This window comes from Macrosteles quadrilineatus, unplaced genomic scaffold, assembly GCF_028750875.1.
Source record: "Macrosteles quadrilineatus isolate MER2022 unplaced genomic scaffold, UCM_ALF_1.0 Scaffold_3__2_contigs__length_128488019, whole genome shotgun sequence".
Taxonomy (NCBI): Eukaryota; Metazoa; Arthropoda; class Insecta; order Hemiptera; family Cicadellidae; genus Macrosteles; species Macrosteles quadrilineatus.
Window position 1 is genome coordinate 128,098,976 of NW_026542596.1, and position 20,074 is coordinate 128,119,049.

Below are 20,074 nucleotides of genomic sequence, written 5' to 3' on the forward strand. Positions count from 1 at the left end.
TCTATGTTATAATCAGTTAATAATTATACCTATGGAAATTTCTCTATTTTCTCCCCGTATACATAGGCCTAGTATATGGAGAAAGTGTTGTTTTCGTCAACATTTTTGAGTTTGAGTTTTGTGTGGATATCCGTTTGGGTCCCCATGCACCAAAAAAGTGGTATATGTCTGCTTCGATCTGTGTGTGTGTGTGGCCGTGTACAGAGCTACAGCTACAGACCCCACCCAATGCTGGACTTTCACCATGGACCCCAACCCCCACCAGTAGTACGATTTTGATTTTTGGCATGTGGGTACTAATAAAAGTACTAATTCATAGTATCTGGGGTGTTATGGAACAGAGTCTTATCTTATGTCCAGTTTTATGGATTAAAAATTGGGTTTTCTCATTTTTGACCTTTAAAACATAATATTTCCAAATATTTCTCTCTAAACCAGTTTGAAGAGCTTAAAAAATAACTTAGTGTATTGAAGTGCATTGAAATGTTTTTGTACAGTTATTAGTTACAAATAAATTTCCTAAAAATTATTTTAATTTAAAATCTTCGTGTTATTATTCTTTGAGAGAATAAGTAAACCGTTGTAGTTTAAATTGCTTGCTTTTAGTTAGATTTTATGATCAAACTTGGAAAATTTTATTTATTTTATCCTAAGCTATTAAAATCCCTTAGTATAAAATAATTATATTTATATTTTATTATAAAATAATAAGTGTTATTGCATTTTGTCAGGCTATTGCTATGGCACAGCCCCCAACCTTTGACAGTAAATGCCCCAACTTTGTAAAATTTATGAAAAGAGTCATTCACCATAATTAATTTAGTTATACTGCCTCCGCTCACCCTATTAAAATACCATAAAAAAATACCCCCTATATAAAAAAGTACTTAAACAAAGTTAATAACATATTGTAGGATCTTTACTAATCATGGGCCTATAATTTATACTTTGGGTTCAATTGCCAGTCAGGCTAATGGGAGAATGTTTTAGCAAATTTCCCATACTTTGAGGGAATAAGCTATACCCTTGTAGGTCTCATGGTAAGACCTTGACCTGGGACCAATTTACTTGTTCGTTTTTGTTTTGATATCCACAGAGACCCAACACAATATCCATTCAAAATAAAGTCTATTTATGTGTGTGTCCGTTTGCAAAATATAACTCATTGAGTAAAAAATTATTCTATTTCAATTACGTTTGGTAGGATACAAACGTGAAATGAAAACGTGTTTATTTTAACAAGTTACCAAACCAGCATGATCAGACTAGGCCTATATGTGAACAGGGTTTTATGGGGTGATAATGAATTTTTCTCATTTTTTACCCTTGAACAACTCAAATTTCCCCACTTTACTCTAGAGCATTTTGTAGAGCTAAAAAAAATCAACAATTTTAGTATATTTATGTATTATTTTACAGTTAAAGGCTGGGTAGAAAATTGTATTAAGTTGTAAATTAGAAACCCCAAGTTATTCCATGGAGAATAAGTATAAACTGTTTTTATAGTTAGCTTGTTTATGGATATATTTGTAACACAATTCTATATGTTTCAAGTTCATTGTTGGTGATAGTGAGTTAATGTTGTTCAAAGGTTTATTGCGGACATTTTCCAACACGAATGTAAAAAACAATACACAACGTTTCGGGATCTGGAATCTGATCCCGTCCTCAGGTGAAAAAAACTTAACTAACACATTACAACTAACAATACACAAACGCCCAACCTAAGTTGGAATACACTACAGAGGGTAGTAGTCAAAAAATATTTTTTGACTACTACCCTCAAAAAATATTTTTTTACTACTAGGCCTACCCTCAAATAATATTTTTTGACTACTAAACCTAAGTACTCATTAAAATGCCTTTAAGGGACACGAAAACCGCCTGTTATGAAGAAAAGTGCCTATCATTGAAGTCAGCTGATAGTCTTTGGTAATACTGTACACTTTTCCCAAGAGTCTTCGATGGTTTACGGTATCGTAGGCAGCTGTTAAATCTACAAAAGCGACACCCGTGATCTGTTTCCTCTCAAACCCATCCTCAATGTGCTGGGTCAGGTTTAAAACTTGGCCACAACAAGACTTGCCTGATCGAAAGCCTGCCTGTTGTGGAATGATCTTTTGTTCCAGAAAATCGCCTCAGGGTAACGTCTTAGCCCCAGCTCTTTATAACATTTACACTAACGACCAACCGTTGCCAAACGCTACACGTCAGTATATATATGCCGATGGTACGGCGGTGGCGGCACAAGGTAGGAGTTTTGAAGAGGTGGAACAGAAGCTGACTATGACTCTAAATGAACTTTCCCAGTACTATGACGCAAATCACCTCAAGCCGAACCCTGCTAAGACCCAAGTTTGTGCCTTTCACCTAAACAATAGAGAAGCAGGCCGTGAGTTGAATGTGAGGTGGCGGGGAGACCGTCTTCAGCATTGTCCTACACCCAAATATCTTTGTGTCATACTGGACCGTACACTGACATTTAAGGTGCATTGTATTGCGACAAGAGGTAAAGTCTTAGCGAGGAATAATATCATCAGGAAGCTCACCAGCAGATTCTGGGGTGCTAAACCCTAATGTCCTCAGAACCTCAGCTTTAGCGCTCAGTGTGTCGGCTCCCTCCATCAATCCGACGTGATGTCGCTGCCGACGCAGAAAGGACTAAGCAAGAGACAGACTCTCGTCACCCATTACACGGCCACCAACCTGCAGAGCGACGGCTTCGGTCCAGAAAGAGCTTTTTATCACGGACACGAGTCCTGGATGGATCACTCTCAAGCAATCGGGTGGCAATGTGGGAGGCCACGTTGACTAACCCTCCCATACCAGCCAGGGAGGAACTGGCTCCTGGTGGAGGCCTTAATTACACGGTGTGGAAGACCCTAAATTGAATTAGGGTCGAGGACCAAAATGCAAGACAAACATGCAGAAATGGGGTCTCTTACCAGACGAAGAAAACATCTTGTGCGTGTGTGGTGCTGTTCAGGATCCTGGCCATCTGCTGATCTGCCCACACCTAGACCAGTCTTGCACATTAGATGATCTTTTACATGCGAATGACAAAGCCATATCGGTAGCTAATTTTTGGAAAAGCGAAGTCTGATTTCCGGACACGGAAAGTAGTAAGTACTCATTAAAATTAATGATACCTATTTAATTTGACAATTTTGAGGATATTAATATTGTATGAAAAATCCAGGCTAGTTAATGGAAATTTGAGTTTTTCCTAACTTATTACTTTTCACTCTTTTCAGTAACTTCCGAGACCCCCAAGTAAAATCAGTTACTTTTATGTTTCATTGATTTCCGTGAAAGGTAGAAACCCTATGGAAATGCATAGAGTGACATACTAACATCTTACTCAAGAACAGAGCCAACAAAAGCAACAGGTAGTTTAATGTAATACAAGTTCTTGAACCTGAGGTGGCAAAAATTGTATATAAAGTTACATGTTAACATATTCTTTCCTTCAAGGTACAGTTTGAGCTCCAACTTCAAACGTCATTCCTAGAGTCCCAAGAATTCCTTCTATAGTCCTCGCCACCCTAACTTGAGGCAGCCCAAGGCCGCACGCCGTTTATCTATTGCGGCCTTGGGCTGCCTCAAGTTAGGGTGGCGAGGACTATAGAACTCAGGTTACACGGCTTTGAGGGAGTTACTTCAGAAAGGAAATAATTATCAAAGACTTCATAAAAAGCAAGTGTAAATTTTTTATTCAACAACATAAGGCATGAGTGATTTATCGCTTGGTGTTCAGGCTACTCTGTTCATTCTCAGGCTTCTGCGACGTGGCAACAACAGTTGCTATGACTTTTCGAACTCTACGATTGATTCCCATCAATTTGCGTTTCTTCTTTTTCTTCTTTTTATCCAAAGAACTGCCGTCCATGTCATCACTCTCTAAATATGAAATAGCACTGTTAGGAAAATCATTTATTGAGGAGAATCTATATATATATAAAAGGCAAAGCCCTCACTGACTCACTGACTGACTGACTGACTGACTCACTCACTCACTCATCACTAATTCTCCCACTTCCCACTTACCTAGGAGGCTGAAATTAGGTACACTGATTCTTTAGGCATTAAATAGGAAAACTAAGTGGTTTTTATTCTGATCGGACTCTCGGGCTCCGCCCCAGTGGCTCTGGAGTTTCCCATGTTAACCTAATTAGTACTCATATTTAAATGGAATTAATGAATCTTAACAGCTGTTTCAACTAAACAAGTTGGTTCCGTTCTATGATGTTCAATAGCATTAAAGTTACAAGGATTACCAACAGTGTGCAGCACTATTATTTTTTTTTAATACTTGACAACAGCTAATTTGAAACCAAAAGGTGAGTGAGCGCAGCGAACAAACTTCAACCCGGAGGCGAGCTAGCGCAGCGAACGAGCTCCAACCGTATAGAAGAGTGAGCGTAGCGAACGAACTTCAACCAGGACGTGATTGAGCCATGCGAACGAGCTCACATATGAAGTTAAACGGGGCAAAGCCCGCGGGTACAGCTAGTAATGATATATAGAATACTAATTGGGCAGCAAGTCAATAAGGTTACTCAAGACTAAAGTCACATGACACATTTGTTAAAGCAACTTTTTAGAACCCTGTAAATAAAACCTTTTATTTTACCTTATTTAAATCAAACAACAAGGATAAAATTTCCTACATAAATACAGACTAGGGATGAGCATCGATAGGTCAAACATCGTTGTGAAAACATTGATGTTTTTGGGGTACTACCACATTGATATTTTTCAATGTATTTTCAGTTTTTCGTCTGCTTTATGTACTCTCCAGTAATGGAAAACTTTGCTATCTCAATACTTAGCCAAAAACACGGATGTTTTAACAAAAACATTGGTAACCTACCATCGATGTAAAAAACATCAAACATCGATGTAAAAAACATCAAACATCGATGTAAAAAACATCAAACATGGATAGAGAAACATCGATGTTTCGAAACATCGACAATCGATGCTCATCTCTAATACAGACCCATTTGATCAACTTCAAAACTATAGGGTCATCTTGCTGAAGAACAAAGATCTTCCTTGTAATTATGTTGGACGAAAAAAATAAGTACAGTAGTTTGTTTAACAGTTCAAGTGTTTGCTTTGAAGAGTTTGCTATATCTTTTAGACGTCAAGACGTAACAATCAATGTACTTTTCACTGGTTCCTTCTTATATTGTCCTTAGTCTTTATTATATGTTTAAATTGTATATGTTTGATTGGCTACTGAAAATGATCATAAAATGTAGATACAGTGGAAATTAAAAAATAATATCAATTTACCCTTATGATAACAAGTATCTTTTTCAAATGTCCATAGTTTTTGTCACCCATAATCAAAAACAAAACTCAAAATCTACTTTGATAACAAGTCTAATTTGACAATCCCCACGAGAGACTTGCTATTGAGGCTCTATTGTACCAAACTACATACTAAAATAATAAGTTTATTTACCAGCTTCGACATAAGAATGTATTGTAGCCGTGGCAACAATACCACCTTTACGGAAGCGACTTCTTGCAGCAGGCTGCTTACTAGATTTCTTTCCTCGATTCCTAAAGCATAAATGTGATAATAGAATGGCACAAAGTAATCATTAAAACATATCAACTTTATTATTGTTTAGACCAAGTTTTGAGGCCATTTCATGGATTGTAACACAGATAACGGGTTTTAAACCTAAGTGATTTGTTATATTGTAAACAGTAAGTATACTGATCGTTTTGTTATTTTGATAAAAGTGTATGTTTATGAATCCTCTAAACTAGTACAAACCTAACTGAATATTAGATAGTAAAAATATATGAGGGTCGTTTGGAAAATAACATCCTTTTAGTCCCCGTGTGTAAAATAAGTGGGGGTGTTTCTGCCATCCATGTGACAGACTGGTGGTACTGGTGTGGCTATTTAAAATCTATCTTAAATATCTTTTAGGTAAGTGATGATAAAAAAAATATCAAGAATAAGCACTTTTAGGAAATTTAATGACTAATCAAACAGTACTTAAGTTGTAAAGATTGGTTAATAAACAACCAATAAGATATAACAATTTTTGCAAAAGTTATGGAGTTTGAAAGTTATGGATTCATTTGTGAAAATAAGACATACAGACTGAAAACTAGGCATCTTTGACCCATCTTTATATGATGTTTTTGTTTTTGAATTGTTTTGACCTAAGAAACAAATATACAATAGGGTTCAAGAAAGATTCGGGACACCCTGTATAGCTGGGATGTCTACTTCTCATCCAAAAGTCAATGATCAAACTCACCATGAGGTGTCGGAAGTTCTCCTTGCATCTTCTGACAGTGATAACCCTTCCCCTGTCGACAATGATTCAGATTTTCCTTCTTCATTAATTTTCATAATAAGTTTTAGATTTTGTTCACCATTTTTCTCAGGCCTAAAACATTGCAGTTGTTTATTCGTACATTGTTGGAACTCCTCAACAAAAAAGTGAACTGTTTTTCCTAGGCAAAGCATTATACAATAAAATTCTGAGTCAAATAGAGCGGTGAGCAGGATGCGCATGCGCTCCATAACCCTTCCCCCACCACTGTCATCTTAAAATGTATTGCCACTGGGTGAATTTAATACAACTAGTGTATGTAGTGGTGTGACTCTCAGTGCTGTTGGAAACCTTTTCTCATCCCTCCCTTACTACTCACCTCTCCCATACTACTCACACCTCCCCTACTACTCATCTCTCCCATACAACTCATCCCTCCCATACTACTCATCCCTCCCCTACTACACATCCCTCCCATACAACTCATGTCTCCTATACAACTCATCCCTCCCATACAACTCATCCCTCCCCTACTACTCATCCCTCCCCTACTACTACTCATCCCTCCCCTACTACTCATCCCTCCCCTACTACTCATCCCTCCCCTACTACTCATCCCTCCCCTACTACTCATCCACCCCCTACTACTCATGTCTCCCATACAACTCATCCCTCCCCTCCTACTCACCTCTCCCTTACTACCCATCCCTACCCTACTCTCATCCCTACCCTACTACTCACCTCTCACCTACTACTCATCCCTCCCCTACTACTCATCTCTCCTCTAATACTCATCCCTTCCCTACTACTCACCTCTCCTTTACTACTCATCCCTCCCCTGCTACTCATCTCTCCCCTACTACTCACCCCTCCCCTTCTACTTATCCCTTCCCTACTACTCATCTCTCCCTGAAATAGGTACCTATTGACACGATCTTTAACAATAAACAATATAGTACATATTGCATTCACTACTTCAATACATTTAAATACTTAACAAATGCAAGCAAATAATATTTAACTAAATTCATAGCAATTTAATTTCAACTACATAATATTTTTCTCTGCAGTTTTAAGAGTGGTATTATTACCAGTAAGTGTTTCTAAATGGCTTTTTCCTAGAACTAATACATTATCATTATACAACATATTAGTTTAGTATTAAATTTTTTTTACATAGACTTACTTCCTCGTTGTTTTTAGCTTAACTTTTTTCTTGCTACTCTGAAATGAAGGAGTACTGTCTTCTTCTTCCCCCATTTTGTGGGACTTTGGTCTTGTTTCTCTTGTTTCTATTTGTGAACTATTTTTATCTTTTTTACTATGTTTGTGTTTCTTTAAAACAGACAACTTTTGTGAACATGACCTGAAAGAGAGTATAACATTAAGTTAATAGGCATAAGTATTGAGTACTAAGCGGGGCTGGGTTACAGCATAGGTAACAAGGTGTCTAGAAAAAAATGTTGACATATTTGAACACTTTTTAAATATTAACACTATTTAAAAGGGGATGTTTACAAGCTGAAAGATTACTAGATTGTTTTACACATAGCTTTGTAGACTAGCCAAGTGTACACGTTCCACTCGCTCAATAGCTGCTATCAAAAAGAATCTGGAAAAAGTTGATTCTGCCGGCGACTTGACACATCACTAACTAACTTTTAAGTGACAAGATTTTTAACTATCCAAGTGCATCCACAGTTGAGGAATTGGTTTGGTTATTAACGGGAACTTATCGAAAAGGTTGTGCAACATTAGGTTGCTTAGTTAGGCTTCAGTCATCGTTCAAGTATCATCCTGTACTTGCCTCTTTGGGGGTTAAAGATTGTACGTACAGTCTAGTGATGTGTGTATCGATACATATCGATACAGATATCAATACAAGGACCGGAGAACATTTATATTTCGTATCGATACGTGGGAGTGTATCGATATGCCCGTATTGATACACCTATAGCCAATATCGTATTGTTTTTTTTATTAATATAAATCTTATTTTTAAGGTAAAAAATTGTCTTCCCAGCTTCCTTCCCTCAAATGTAGTAGTAGAAATTTGATATTTTACCCTACCATCCTCAAAACACTGATAAAACATGTATTTTCAGCTATGTTTTGCAAATAACCTCAAAACTAGGGCCACCATTAATGGACGTGGGGACCCTCATTATCCATAATATATTATTAAATGCGTAAGTGGCATACCCACCATCATTGTAAGTTATTTTTTGTATAATTAATTAATTATCCATGTGTAAAAACTAGGAAAACAATAACAAAATATTTTCTAATTTTGAGGGTATACAGGAATTCTGAGGTTATTGAGGAGTGATACAAATAAAAAGACACAGAAAACGGCTTTTCTGAGGTAAGATCACTAAACCTATCTTATGCTTGTAAGTAACATAGTATTTGTCTATGCAGCTTGTATATTATTTGAGATATTTACATTTTTTTCTAAAAATTATAAATAAACAAAACGATACGATATTTTATCCGATACGGGTAAAAATCGATACATGAGGATACGATACGATACACCACGTTCCGATACGTATCGATACACAGTATCGATACATTGACCCGTATCGCCCATCACTAGTACAGTCCTATAAATATTTGTCAGTAGGCCTAGTCCATACCTTGTTGGTGATAGAGGTGAACCTATCTCGAAAAAGGAATCAGCTGTAGGCCGTCTGAGGCATAACCTATGAGTGAACTAGGGATAACCCCCAAGCCTAATTAGTCAACCTTAGTGCAGTATGGCCAAAGGTGTTACACAAGCTAGGGTGGTGGATCGCGATCACATAAATAACATGCGTACAATGTGTCGAAGACCAAATTTAAATATCACACATGTGAATCTTTACATAAAATTCCAAAGGATTTCCCTAAGTTAGGCTTCCATCTGCAGACTTTTACTGCTTTTTGGAATTTTTCATAGGAAGCCTCACTATTCTAGTTCACAAACAAATTTCTCTGACCTTCAAAATGCATCAGAGTACTTTATCTATTCTTAATCTTGAGTAAAAATGATTCCACAACATCTAACTAATACTTTACCTTAGCAGAGACTCGTTGGAGCTATGAGAGCGGCCCCAGCTAAGAGGTATGTTCTTGGTACAGTCTGTACAATACTCGACACCTGTCCACACAGTCTGCTGCAGTGTGATGCTGGGCTGTAGTGTCAGTCTTGTCTGTATCTCATGACTCAGCTCACACCTGACAACAAACCATACCCAGCTGAGAGGTATGTTCTTGGTACAGTCTGTATAAAATACTCCACACCTGTCCACACAGTCTGCTGCAGTGTGATGCTGGGCTGTAGTGTCAGTCTTGTCTGTATCTCATGACTCAGCTCACACCTGACAACAAACCATACCCAGCTGAGAGGTATGTTCTTGGTACAGTCTGTACAATACTCCACACCTGTCCACACAGTCTGCTGCAGTGTGATGCTGGGCTGTAGTGTCAGTCTTGTCTGTATCTCATGACTCAGCTCACACCTGACAACAAACCATACCCAGCTGAGAGGTATGTTCTTGGTACAGTCTGTACAATACTCCACACCTGTCCACACAGTCTGCTGCAGTGTGATGCTGGGCTGTAGTGTCAGTCTTGTCTGTATCTCATGACTCAGCTCACACCTGACAACAAACCATACCCAGCTGAGAGGTATGTTCTTGGTACAGTCTGTATAATACTCCACACCTGTCCACACAGTCTGCTGCAGTGTGATGCAGGGCTGTAGTCAGTCTTGTCTGTATCTCATGACTCAGCTCACACCTGACAACAAACCATACCCAGCTGAGAGGTATGTTCTTGGTACAGTCTGTACAATACTCCACACCTGTCCACACAGTCTGCTGCAGTGTGATGCTGGGCTGTAGTGTCAGTCTTGTCTGTATCTCATGACTCAGCTCACACCTGACAACAAACCATACCCAGCTGAGAGGTATGTTCTTGGTACAGTCTGTATAAAATACTCCACACCTGTCCACACAGTCTGCTGCAGTGTGATGCTGGGCTGTTGTAGTGTCAGTCTTGTCTGTATCTCATGACTCAGCTCACACCTGACAACAAACCATACCCAGCTGAGAGGTATGTTCTTGGTACAGCCTGTACAATACTCCACACCTGTCCACAGCACCTTGGAAGACATAAGCAGTAGAAGACTGCAAGATCCAAGTGTATAAGAAGAAATTTGCACGCAGAGTGTGAAGACTTGGAGTGCCTAGGCACATATACACTGAGTACAGGTATCTGAAGTCAAGCTAGTCTGAAGAAAAAGGATCATCTGAACAACTGTCCAGGCCTTGAGGAACTGCCATTTGTATATAAATTTGTTAATAGAAATGGACATATTGTAAATAGACTTCAAAACAATAAAGGTACAATACAATTTGATTATCAGTAATTGTGAGAGTCCTAAACACCCCTGAAAAAGTTTGAATGTACAGAATAAGGCAAATGTAGGGAAAGTACCTTATAAATAAAACATTAAAGAACTGATAGAGTTTGTGTGTAGCTGTTGTTTCTGAGGTACCTATAATATTTACTGCATCATGTTGTAATGGTTACCTCAGAGCCAGAGAAGTTCTCTGAGGCTGGTGCCTTCGCTCCTTCTCAGCTCTCTCTGGACTCCACGAGTTGTCACCTTTCCTCGGCAGACTCGGAGACTCCTCAAGTTTGTCTGATAACAATAGTTTTTTACTTAATGTTGACAAAGTTGGTCTTTTATCAAAACAAAGTGTTGAGTAAAGGGTTTGGACGAACAGAAAAAGAAGGGAAAAAGGTAAATAGGAGGTCTTGTATGAAGCTCCAGACATAGTAGCCGAAGCTTAAAGTTGAAGATTGAGGTGGACCGAATATGTTATTAGAAGAACTGCTGGGGCTTTAATAAGTAAGTGTGGAGTGAAAACCCAGAAGGGAAGAGACCTCCTGGACGTCCTAAAATGGGAACTAAGGAGAGAGTTAGTGATTAAGTGACCAGGGTGGGTACCGATATCTCACCTCCCATTGAGAAATCAAGGGGAGTGCCTCAGGGGAGTTGTCTGGGGCCCATTTAGTTTTTCCTGTACACTGCAGATCTGTCCAGATATGTGAGACACTGCAATGTGCATTCATATGCTGATGATTGCAAGTTGCATTTCTCGTACAACATTCAGGCCACTGTGCAAGCTTTTGCAGGAGTGAACTCTGATATTTCAAAACATATCTAAACTTACCTTTCCCACTGTCTTTGCCTGGAGGTTTTTCTACATCACTAAGCGATTGCATTTCGTATACCTGCAAAAAGCAAAAGGCCTTTCACAGACTTATCATGCATAATACAGGGTTATTACAAATGATGTTCATGATTTCATACATACGTGAAATATAGTTTTATTTGTTATACAAAGAAATAAAATGGTTACAACTTTTGAAAAACTCAAAAAGTTTTGACACAGATTCAAAGAACTGTAAATGCTCGACACGGGAACCCCTTGTGGTACGATAGATGTCAATAATGTAGTCAAGCTCTTGCTAGACTTTGAAAAGTGTGTCTAGGTCTATTGTTTCGATAGCATTGGTAATCCGTTGCTGGGCCTCAAGTATGCTATCTGATAATGGTGGTGTGTACGCCTTATCTTTGATGTATCCCCACAAGAAAAAAATCAGGGGGTGATGTCCGGAGATCTTGTAGGCCAGTTCAGGGGGGTGTAATTATTCGGACCACCGAGCTCGTTCCGTATCTCAGGCAGCACATTGTTAAGTTCAGCCCTACTACAAGTAACATTCAAATGCAGCCATTTCTCTAAAATTTCAAGTGTCACTTGCCAATATAGTGGTTACTAGGAGGATAATCGTTAAACCTGGTTCTAAAGTGTCGTTGCACACTAATAACAGATTGGTTAATGTAATATTCCAACTGGCAAAAAGCTTTCCTGCCATCAAATTCAGCCATTACACAACACTTACAACAATTGACTTGACAAACAGCTGATATGCACCCAAACCAATGTAAATGAAACTTTATGAGTTTTTCTTTCCAATGGTACCAACTAAAATAGTCTTGAAACAAATTAACCCAATAATATTTATAATCAAAATCAGGAACATCATTTGTAATAACCCTGTATTGCAATATGAATTTTATTTTATTTTAATAAAAAGATATTTTCCATGGTCACTTGAACAATTAAATATGTATGTGTAAAACAGTTTAATAAAAATAACATTGAAATAATTAATTAATGATGAAAATTATAAAACTTGTTGGAATTAAAATTGTTTTGATATCCTAATGAATAAATTAACATAACATTTATTACTTCCTTATCATTATAAATTGATTATTGAGGTGATGTTATGTTTATTGAATGCCAACTTACAATGTCACAAGTAAAATATAAGCATTTAATTCAAAAATTAATTTACCACAATCTTTTCATACCATAAGTAGGCTACTAAAACAGTTTTTTATAGAACTTACTTGAGCAGGGGTTACTATCAGTTCTGGAGGCATATCTATTTTATCACAAGATTTGTAAGCACCTGAAAAATAATCTATTAAATACATTGTTATTAACGGAAAGTCAAATGAACCACATCTTTGTACAACTTAACAATTTATTTTATCAACAATACATTAACTAATACAACAACCAATTAACAATTGGCATACATTAACAATTTATTAATTTATTCAATTTATTCACTGGTTTCAAAACAAAATATTTATAAGAATATCTAATAAAACTATATCCGTGAACTTTTGAATATTGATGGACCCATTCCTACGTTGAAGCTTAGGCTGGGTTTCCAATAGTCGAATAGAGCCACTGATGTGTGCAAGGCGCTAATGCCAACTACTGATTCAATTACACTACGCAAATCAAGAATGAGACTAACTCATTGTAAACAATAGCATAATTTAAGTCACATCAAATTAATATAATGGTTCAAAAACTAAAGGAGGAAATTAAAACTTTTAAAGTAAAAAAACATTCTGTATAATGTCTCATCGACTATGATCATTGACTATTGGATACTGAAGTGATAACTGGCTACAGCTGTTCCATATCAGTCTTCTAAGATAGAGGTACCTTTTCCGCCAGAAGGATCCTGTTTATTTCTACGCCTCGATGACGGACTATCATCACCGGAGTCTTGCTCTGTGGTACCATCAAACACATCACTGCCTCCCGGATCTAGTAGATCCAGGTTGGCCCGAGGTATCTACACGTTCAAGTTGGTGAATATATTTGAATATTTTGTCACAAAATAATGTCAAAAAAAAAAAAAAAATATATGAAAATGAGTGGATGTTTTGAGTTTCAGTTTTGGACAAGGGAATCTGTGACTAGTTAGGCAAGAAAATAAACTCCACATAGCTTGGGAGTTTCAGATGTGATCAATTTTAAAGGGGAACGATACAATTTTTGTCAATTACGAGACGCTTAATGATCTGACATTGAAAGTATACACTAGCAGTGTAGTCAGCTTTTGAACAAATTTAATGAAATAAGACAATATAAATTTCAAGCAAATAAGATATGAACGTGCTTTAAGTGCTGATGTGAGAGTAAAAAGTCCTCTCAGACTTTGTTTTGGGACAGGTTGGAGGAAATATTGGCTTATGGTAGCAAGGATGTGTATAGTGATCTGATTAAACAACCTTATTTATAGTCTCACCTCACATTTTCATTATTTTCAAGTAAGCATCATTGACACACATAATGAAGGACCAATAACAGACAATGCTAATAATAGCTTATTCCCTATATGGGAAATTTGCTAAAAAGAAGCTCTATATTTTCATAACTCCAATTGTATTCACATTATATGCCTGTGTTTGAAACCCTCTACAAACATCTAACCCCTTAATCACTATGGCTTTATTGTCTACAGGGGAGAGGAGAAATGAAATAGTGTGTTTTCTTCTTATGCCAAACACTACTAGACAGACAAACGGTTGGCGACCCTACCTGTAGTATTTTTCTGGTTACAGGTGGCGACAATGATACAGCTGATCTAACCTGCCTTGAAGCATCACTCAGGTGGTCTCTTTTTGACTGAAAATAAAATTAAACATATTATTATTTATCAACCAAGGGAACAAGAGAGGACAAAAACTACCTACCTAAAATATAAAAAAAAAATACTTTCAAGTAAACCTTCAAAATGCTGATACCGTTTATTTAGGCTACTAATACCTCAAAATTGAATAAAAATAGTGTAAAAATCTATAACAATTTATTTAATCGTTAAAAATTAGATTGCCTATTACTTCATTACCTTTAGTAACGTGATGAAAACCAGCTGTTTTGCTTATAACTTAGGGGCGGTTTGGGAGCTCGGTATCAGCACTAGTCCGCGACTAAATCCGGATATTTCCGGTATTTTAGGCTGCCGCCTCGAAAACGGGTTTGTGAGCTCGGGATCAGTAAGGCGTGCGCCTAACTTGTGCAGGGATAATCTCGCGCCTAAATATTGTTGGTTTGGGAGTCAAGTAGACTTAGGCGCCAGCCTAAGAGATAGTCTCGGTGGGTTTGGGAGACCAATTTCGGGACTAAGAGATATGTTTTCGTCATAAAAATCAGTGAATTTAGTCCCCAACTTTAGTCCTGCCAGAGGGCAGGTCTAAGTCGACATCATGCCGGTATTAGCTCATTAGTAAGTTATTTGTTTACATATTAACTAAAAGAATGTTATATTGGAATTCGTTATTAAATTCCGAACATTTTCATTACTCTCAAAGTATATTTGATAAAACTTTTTTTTAGTTTTCTGATGTTCAAAATAAAACGAAAATCTTGCAAAAAGCTAAATTTAACGAAAGATTATTTGGTTTTTGTTTTTACTGTTAACTGCAATACAAATATGGACCGTAAATAGAATCTCTTTCAACTGAGAGTTTGGCTATAAGCACCCGTACCTTAATTATAAATATTTTATTAGTAAGGAAATAATTAGCAACCACATGCATACTCCCCACTCACCCCCTACGAAAGAGTGAAGAGATAGTAAACAAAACATAAAAAACTGCAAATAGCTCACAGTCATAATCGTTATCTTTTAATTGCGTTGTGATAGAGCTCAGTTCAGTGTCATTGACCAAGTCCTAGTTAAATCAAAATGGAGTACCTAGATTATTTGGAGTATAAGAAAATATATACAGTATATCAATAACCCGCCACAGAAAACCTGCAGACTAAGCGAATTTCCAAATAACCTAATAGAGCTTTCAATTAAATTTATTTAAATAACTTAAGGTTTAACAAGCACCTGAAACTACCTACGGTGTAGGTATGCTGCTACAGGGAGGGTAATAAAGGGTGTTTTTTAACAAAATATTAACAGCTTTATAAAAAATAAATAAATTTGCCAAGTTTCATAAAAATATATCCATAAACGACCACACTAGAACAGTTAACTTATTCTCCATAAGAATCACATGGGAATTTAAAATTTACACTTTTACCAATAGTCTCTGTAGCCAATAACCGTACAAAACATTTTAAGATATTAATTTGTTTTTTATACTCTTTAAAATACTCTTTACTCTTTAAATTACTCTTTAACATATTTTTAAGACAAAGATTTATGTTGTAGGGGTTAAAATTGAGAAAAAATCTATTTTTTTCCTATACAACTCCGGGTTCCCTTGGTCTGATCATGCTGGTTCGCGAACTCATTAAGGAGAATCGCGCCTAACACTTTCATGCCAAATTTTATCAAAATCAGACAAAAATTACTCAAGTTATCACGTTTATGGACGTATATATAATACATTGGCTATACATATATACAATTTTGAACGAACAGTGTTTTTGGCCTCTAGGGACATCAAAATGGAAAAGTTTATCGGTAATAATGTTAAACGATAATCAAGGTAGGGTAACCCATGGGACTAATAATTTGTACAAAATAATTACTACAATATATACATAGGGGCTACTGCCCCTACAAGCCACTAGTTTTTTCTAAGTACTGTACATAAAAGATTTTTTTACATTTACCTTGGCTTCACTCAATCATAACCTCCGCAATTACTTTTTATTTTATTTTTTTTCAATATCCCTATATTATACTGGGAAATTACTGTTAAATTTTGAAGCTTTTATTGCATGAAACCGAGTTTCCGATGTTAATCCTATGTTGCTCTGTACGTATTTATAAGGTGTAGTACTTAAAAGACAACTAGTAGTACTTAAGGACAACTGATTAAATAATTATAAATCGTAAAGTGAAAATAAAATTAGGTCTTAAAAGAATTTAATATAAACAATTACGGTTCTTCAGTCATTGGGATGTAAAACAACGATACAAAACATTCAAAACAACATTTTTGCAATGGTACAATGCAGAAACATACACCATAGTCTACTAATTAGCCACCATTGATATACCAAGATAAAATTGTATCCATCTGCAATAAGTGTTCATCTTTTGTTGTTGTCAACGGTGGGTTCTGCAATGGCCGTTGCCAACGTGAAAACCTGAATTCCCCGCGATTCCCTGTCCATCTAGCCGCGCTGCAACTTAGGCGCGACTATACTTGATCTACGACCATTTCAACTTAGGCGCGAGCTCCCAAGCCTGGTTTGTGGTCCGGGGACTAAAGTTAGGCGCGTCCAACACTAGGCGCGTACTAGCTGGGCTCGAGCTCCCAAACCGCCCCTTAGAAATCAATTTGTAGTCAAAATATTTTAATTTGCTGCATCAATATCTTTATGATTCAATATGGTATAATCACATTTAGTTGTTTTAAGTAATTCTAAAACAAATAAAAATGATGAGGTTATTATGTGATATTGATCCAAATATAAACGTCTGTTACTGGCAGATCCCTAACTTGCAGAGTTATATTCTCACACACGTAACTCATCAATTTTAAACTTCTAACTGCACCAGTTACAAGGGAATTAGATGTCTAGTGTGATTATCTTGTTATGTTTTAGGTAGTTTTCCTACCAGAGGACAGAATCAGTCCCCAGATCCCAAAATTTTGTGAAAACTTATTTAAGCTATATTCTACCAACTTATTGTAATGAAAATTTAACACAATAATTTCTTAACAACAGTTACATACCTTGGCAGACCGGTGGTGAGGCAGTACAGGGGAGGGGGGAGGTACACAGGGAGTTAGACAACAGTCCCGATCTACCCCCACTCCTGCCGCACCCTCCTCTTCACTGCAACTGCTGGTGTCTCCCTCGTCACTGCAACAAACAAATGAAGAAAACAAGGATCCTAGAGGTTGACTGGGACGGTGGCGTCGTCCTGTAATCCAGAACTAGGAGATCACGAATTGTAGATATTTATAGGCATGCACTGTAGATGCGATACTCCAAGGTGTGGATTAATATCCGCACTAGTGAGTACTACGACTATCCGCAGTACTATCCTGATAATTAAACCAATTTGTTAATTACACTATTACAAGACAAAAATGTGGTTCGGATTCCACTGTAAACTGTAGGTTCCTTAGTTGCCGTTGGCTGTATGGGCCATTAATTAACAGCTGTGTCGGCCTTAGTCACTAACAAGACTACAAGATAGCACCACTCATCCTACACTCATCTCCATTCATACTTGGCTTAAAATACTTTCCATTGTATTAAAGAACTCCACCAATTCAGATTAAAGAATTAATTTTGTCTGCAGGAGGGTAAGGCTATGGTAAACATAACAGAATGTTAGGTTGAGCTTGGGCTACACAGGAAAGGAAACGGATAGAAAACGGGCAGGAATGTGTCTGGTTACTGTTTTTTGTGTTATCAAATGTGAGCTGCTACATTAGACAGTACACAACACTTTTCGTCTCGACACTTGTGAAATTTGGGGAATACTCAAAAGAGCATTTGATTGACATTTTCTTCTAAAGGGGTTTTCCCTGAGTGTCTGTCCTTTCCTGTCTAAGGTTCTTGAGATTCACTATGTCAGGAACATTCTGGTTGCAATGTGTGTTCAGTCGGTTATTGTTCGACTCCCCTAAAAGAAATATTCACTGGTGATTTCCTTTACGTGTCCTTTGTAGTGTAGCCCTAGTATCCGAATTCGTCAGTATCATTTCCTCTCCTTTGTATGTCTCGCCTGTTTCCTTTCCTTTCTATCTAAACCATTAATAGTTAATATAAACATGGTAATTATTTTTGTGAGGGCAAGTCAAAACCCAGCACAAAGTATTAAAAAGATACATGTGTCTTCAACACATTAACTGACAAATTGGCCACTTTTTCATAACATAAGAACCAGATTGCAGGCTGTGTGATTGTGAGACTGTGAGTGTGAAGCTGTTAATTAATGTCTACAGATATTTCAAAATACTTTCAAATACCTCGAGTAATCAGAAAGCACAATATTAGTAGGTTCATCTGCACTAGAGCCTTCCTTGACCAGACGAGTGATAATTTTAGTCCGAAGACGCTCCTGAGAACCTGAGGAAAACACAATGAACATGAAGATTCTATTTATTGACAGCTGAATAACATGTAACTATTTGTGCTGTCCCGACTAACCATTAAAATACTTATTTCTATGACATAATTAAGTGTTTGTTAATCCAGCAAGTCATCAGAACTTCAAATAAATTCATAGGTTGTAAAGATTAGGAAATCAAAATGTGTAAAATAGGCTATATAAAAAACAAGCAGTTAAAATAGCCTTTTAGCGAATTTCTCTATAGGGAATAAGCTATTACCGTAGGTCTCATGGTTAGACTTAGTCCCGGGACCGATTTCCTTTTTCATTTTGATGTCCCTAGAAGCCAAAAATACCATCCGTTCAAATTCATATATATATGTGTGTGTCCATTAGCACGATAACTCGAGCAAAAATGATCCGATTTCGATGAAATTTGGTACAAACGTGTAAACCTACGTTTATTTGAACGAGTTCGCAAACCAGCATGATCGGACCATGAGAACGGGGTTTTATGGGGTAAAATAATGGTTTTTCTCATTTTTGACCCTCAAAACATAAATTTTCCCAAATTTCCTCTAGACCATTTTGAAGAGCTTAAAAAAAAAACAAATAATTCAGTATATTGTAGTGTTTTTGTATGGTTATTGGTTATAGAGAAAATTGTAAATTAAAAATTCCCATGTTATTCTTATGGAGAATAATTAAACTGTTGTAGTTTGCTTGTTTATGCATATATTTGGATCAAACTTGGCCAATCTATTTATTTTATACCAAGCTATTATTATTTTATTTAAAAAAAACACACTTTATTACCCTGTAGGCAGCAAACCTAGGTACCCGTTAAAACTAATGTTATTTGAATAGATTTAATCGAAAATCAAATCAGGCAAATGGGAATTCGTTTAGTCTGCAGGTTTGCTGCGGCGGGGGTATTTTAAATTCGGGGTTGATGCTAATATTTTATTGAATGTTTTAAGTAGCAATATCCTGTACAGCCAGTACCATTAAAATGAAATATTTATTAATTGTTATCTACGTTATTCAAGTTTATCCCACCTTACACCTTTAAACCAAATTTCATCAAAATCGGACAAAAATTACTTAAGTTATCGCGTTTGTGGACGTATATAAATATATATATATATATAAATCTATATATATACATATATAAAAATTTGAACGAATGGTGTTTTTGGCCTCTGGGGACATCAAAATGAAAAAGTAAATCAGTCCCGGGCCTAGGTCTTACCGTGCCACCTACAGTAATGGCTACTTCCCTATAGGAATATTCGCTAAAAAACACAAAAAAACAAACATACCGGAATGAATTAATTGTTATCTACTGAGATACATCATAC

The 20,074-nt window shown here is 36.8% G+C and overlaps 1 protein-coding gene across 1 annotated transcript in view; it reads right to left on the minus strand.

The window, feature by feature from the left end:
• Positions 1-3,690: 3,690 nt before the first annotated feature.
• Positions 3,691-20,074, minus strand: part of LOC128989559 (uncharacterized) — a 33,824-nt gene continuing 17,440 nt past the window's right edge. The window contains exons 12-25 of the mRNA XM_054411459.1: positions 18,631-18,722; positions 17,383-17,512; positions 14,276-14,362; positions 13,394-13,526; positions 12,781-12,842; positions 11,534-11,594; positions 10,887-10,998; positions 10,017-10,232; positions 9,735-9,952; positions 9,369-9,645; positions 7,495-7,674; positions 6,291-6,422; positions 5,474-5,574; positions 3,691-3,900 (exon numbers count right to left, since the gene is read on the minus strand). Coding sequence (XP_054267434.1) covers positions 3,740-3,900; positions 5,474-5,574; positions 6,291-6,422; positions 7,495-7,674; positions 9,369-9,645; positions 9,735-9,952; positions 10,017-10,232; positions 10,887-10,998; positions 11,534-11,594; positions 12,781-12,842; positions 13,394-13,526; positions 14,276-14,362; positions 17,383-17,512; positions 18,631-18,722 — 1,962 coding nt within the window. The 3' untranslated portion in view covers positions 3,691-3,739. The remainder of the gene's footprint in view (positions 3,901-5,473; positions 5,575-6,290; positions 6,423-7,494; positions 7,675-9,368; positions 9,646-9,734; positions 9,953-10,016; positions 10,233-10,886; positions 10,999-11,533; positions 11,595-12,780; positions 12,843-13,393; positions 13,527-14,275; positions 14,363-17,382; positions 17,513-18,630; positions 18,723-20,074) is intronic.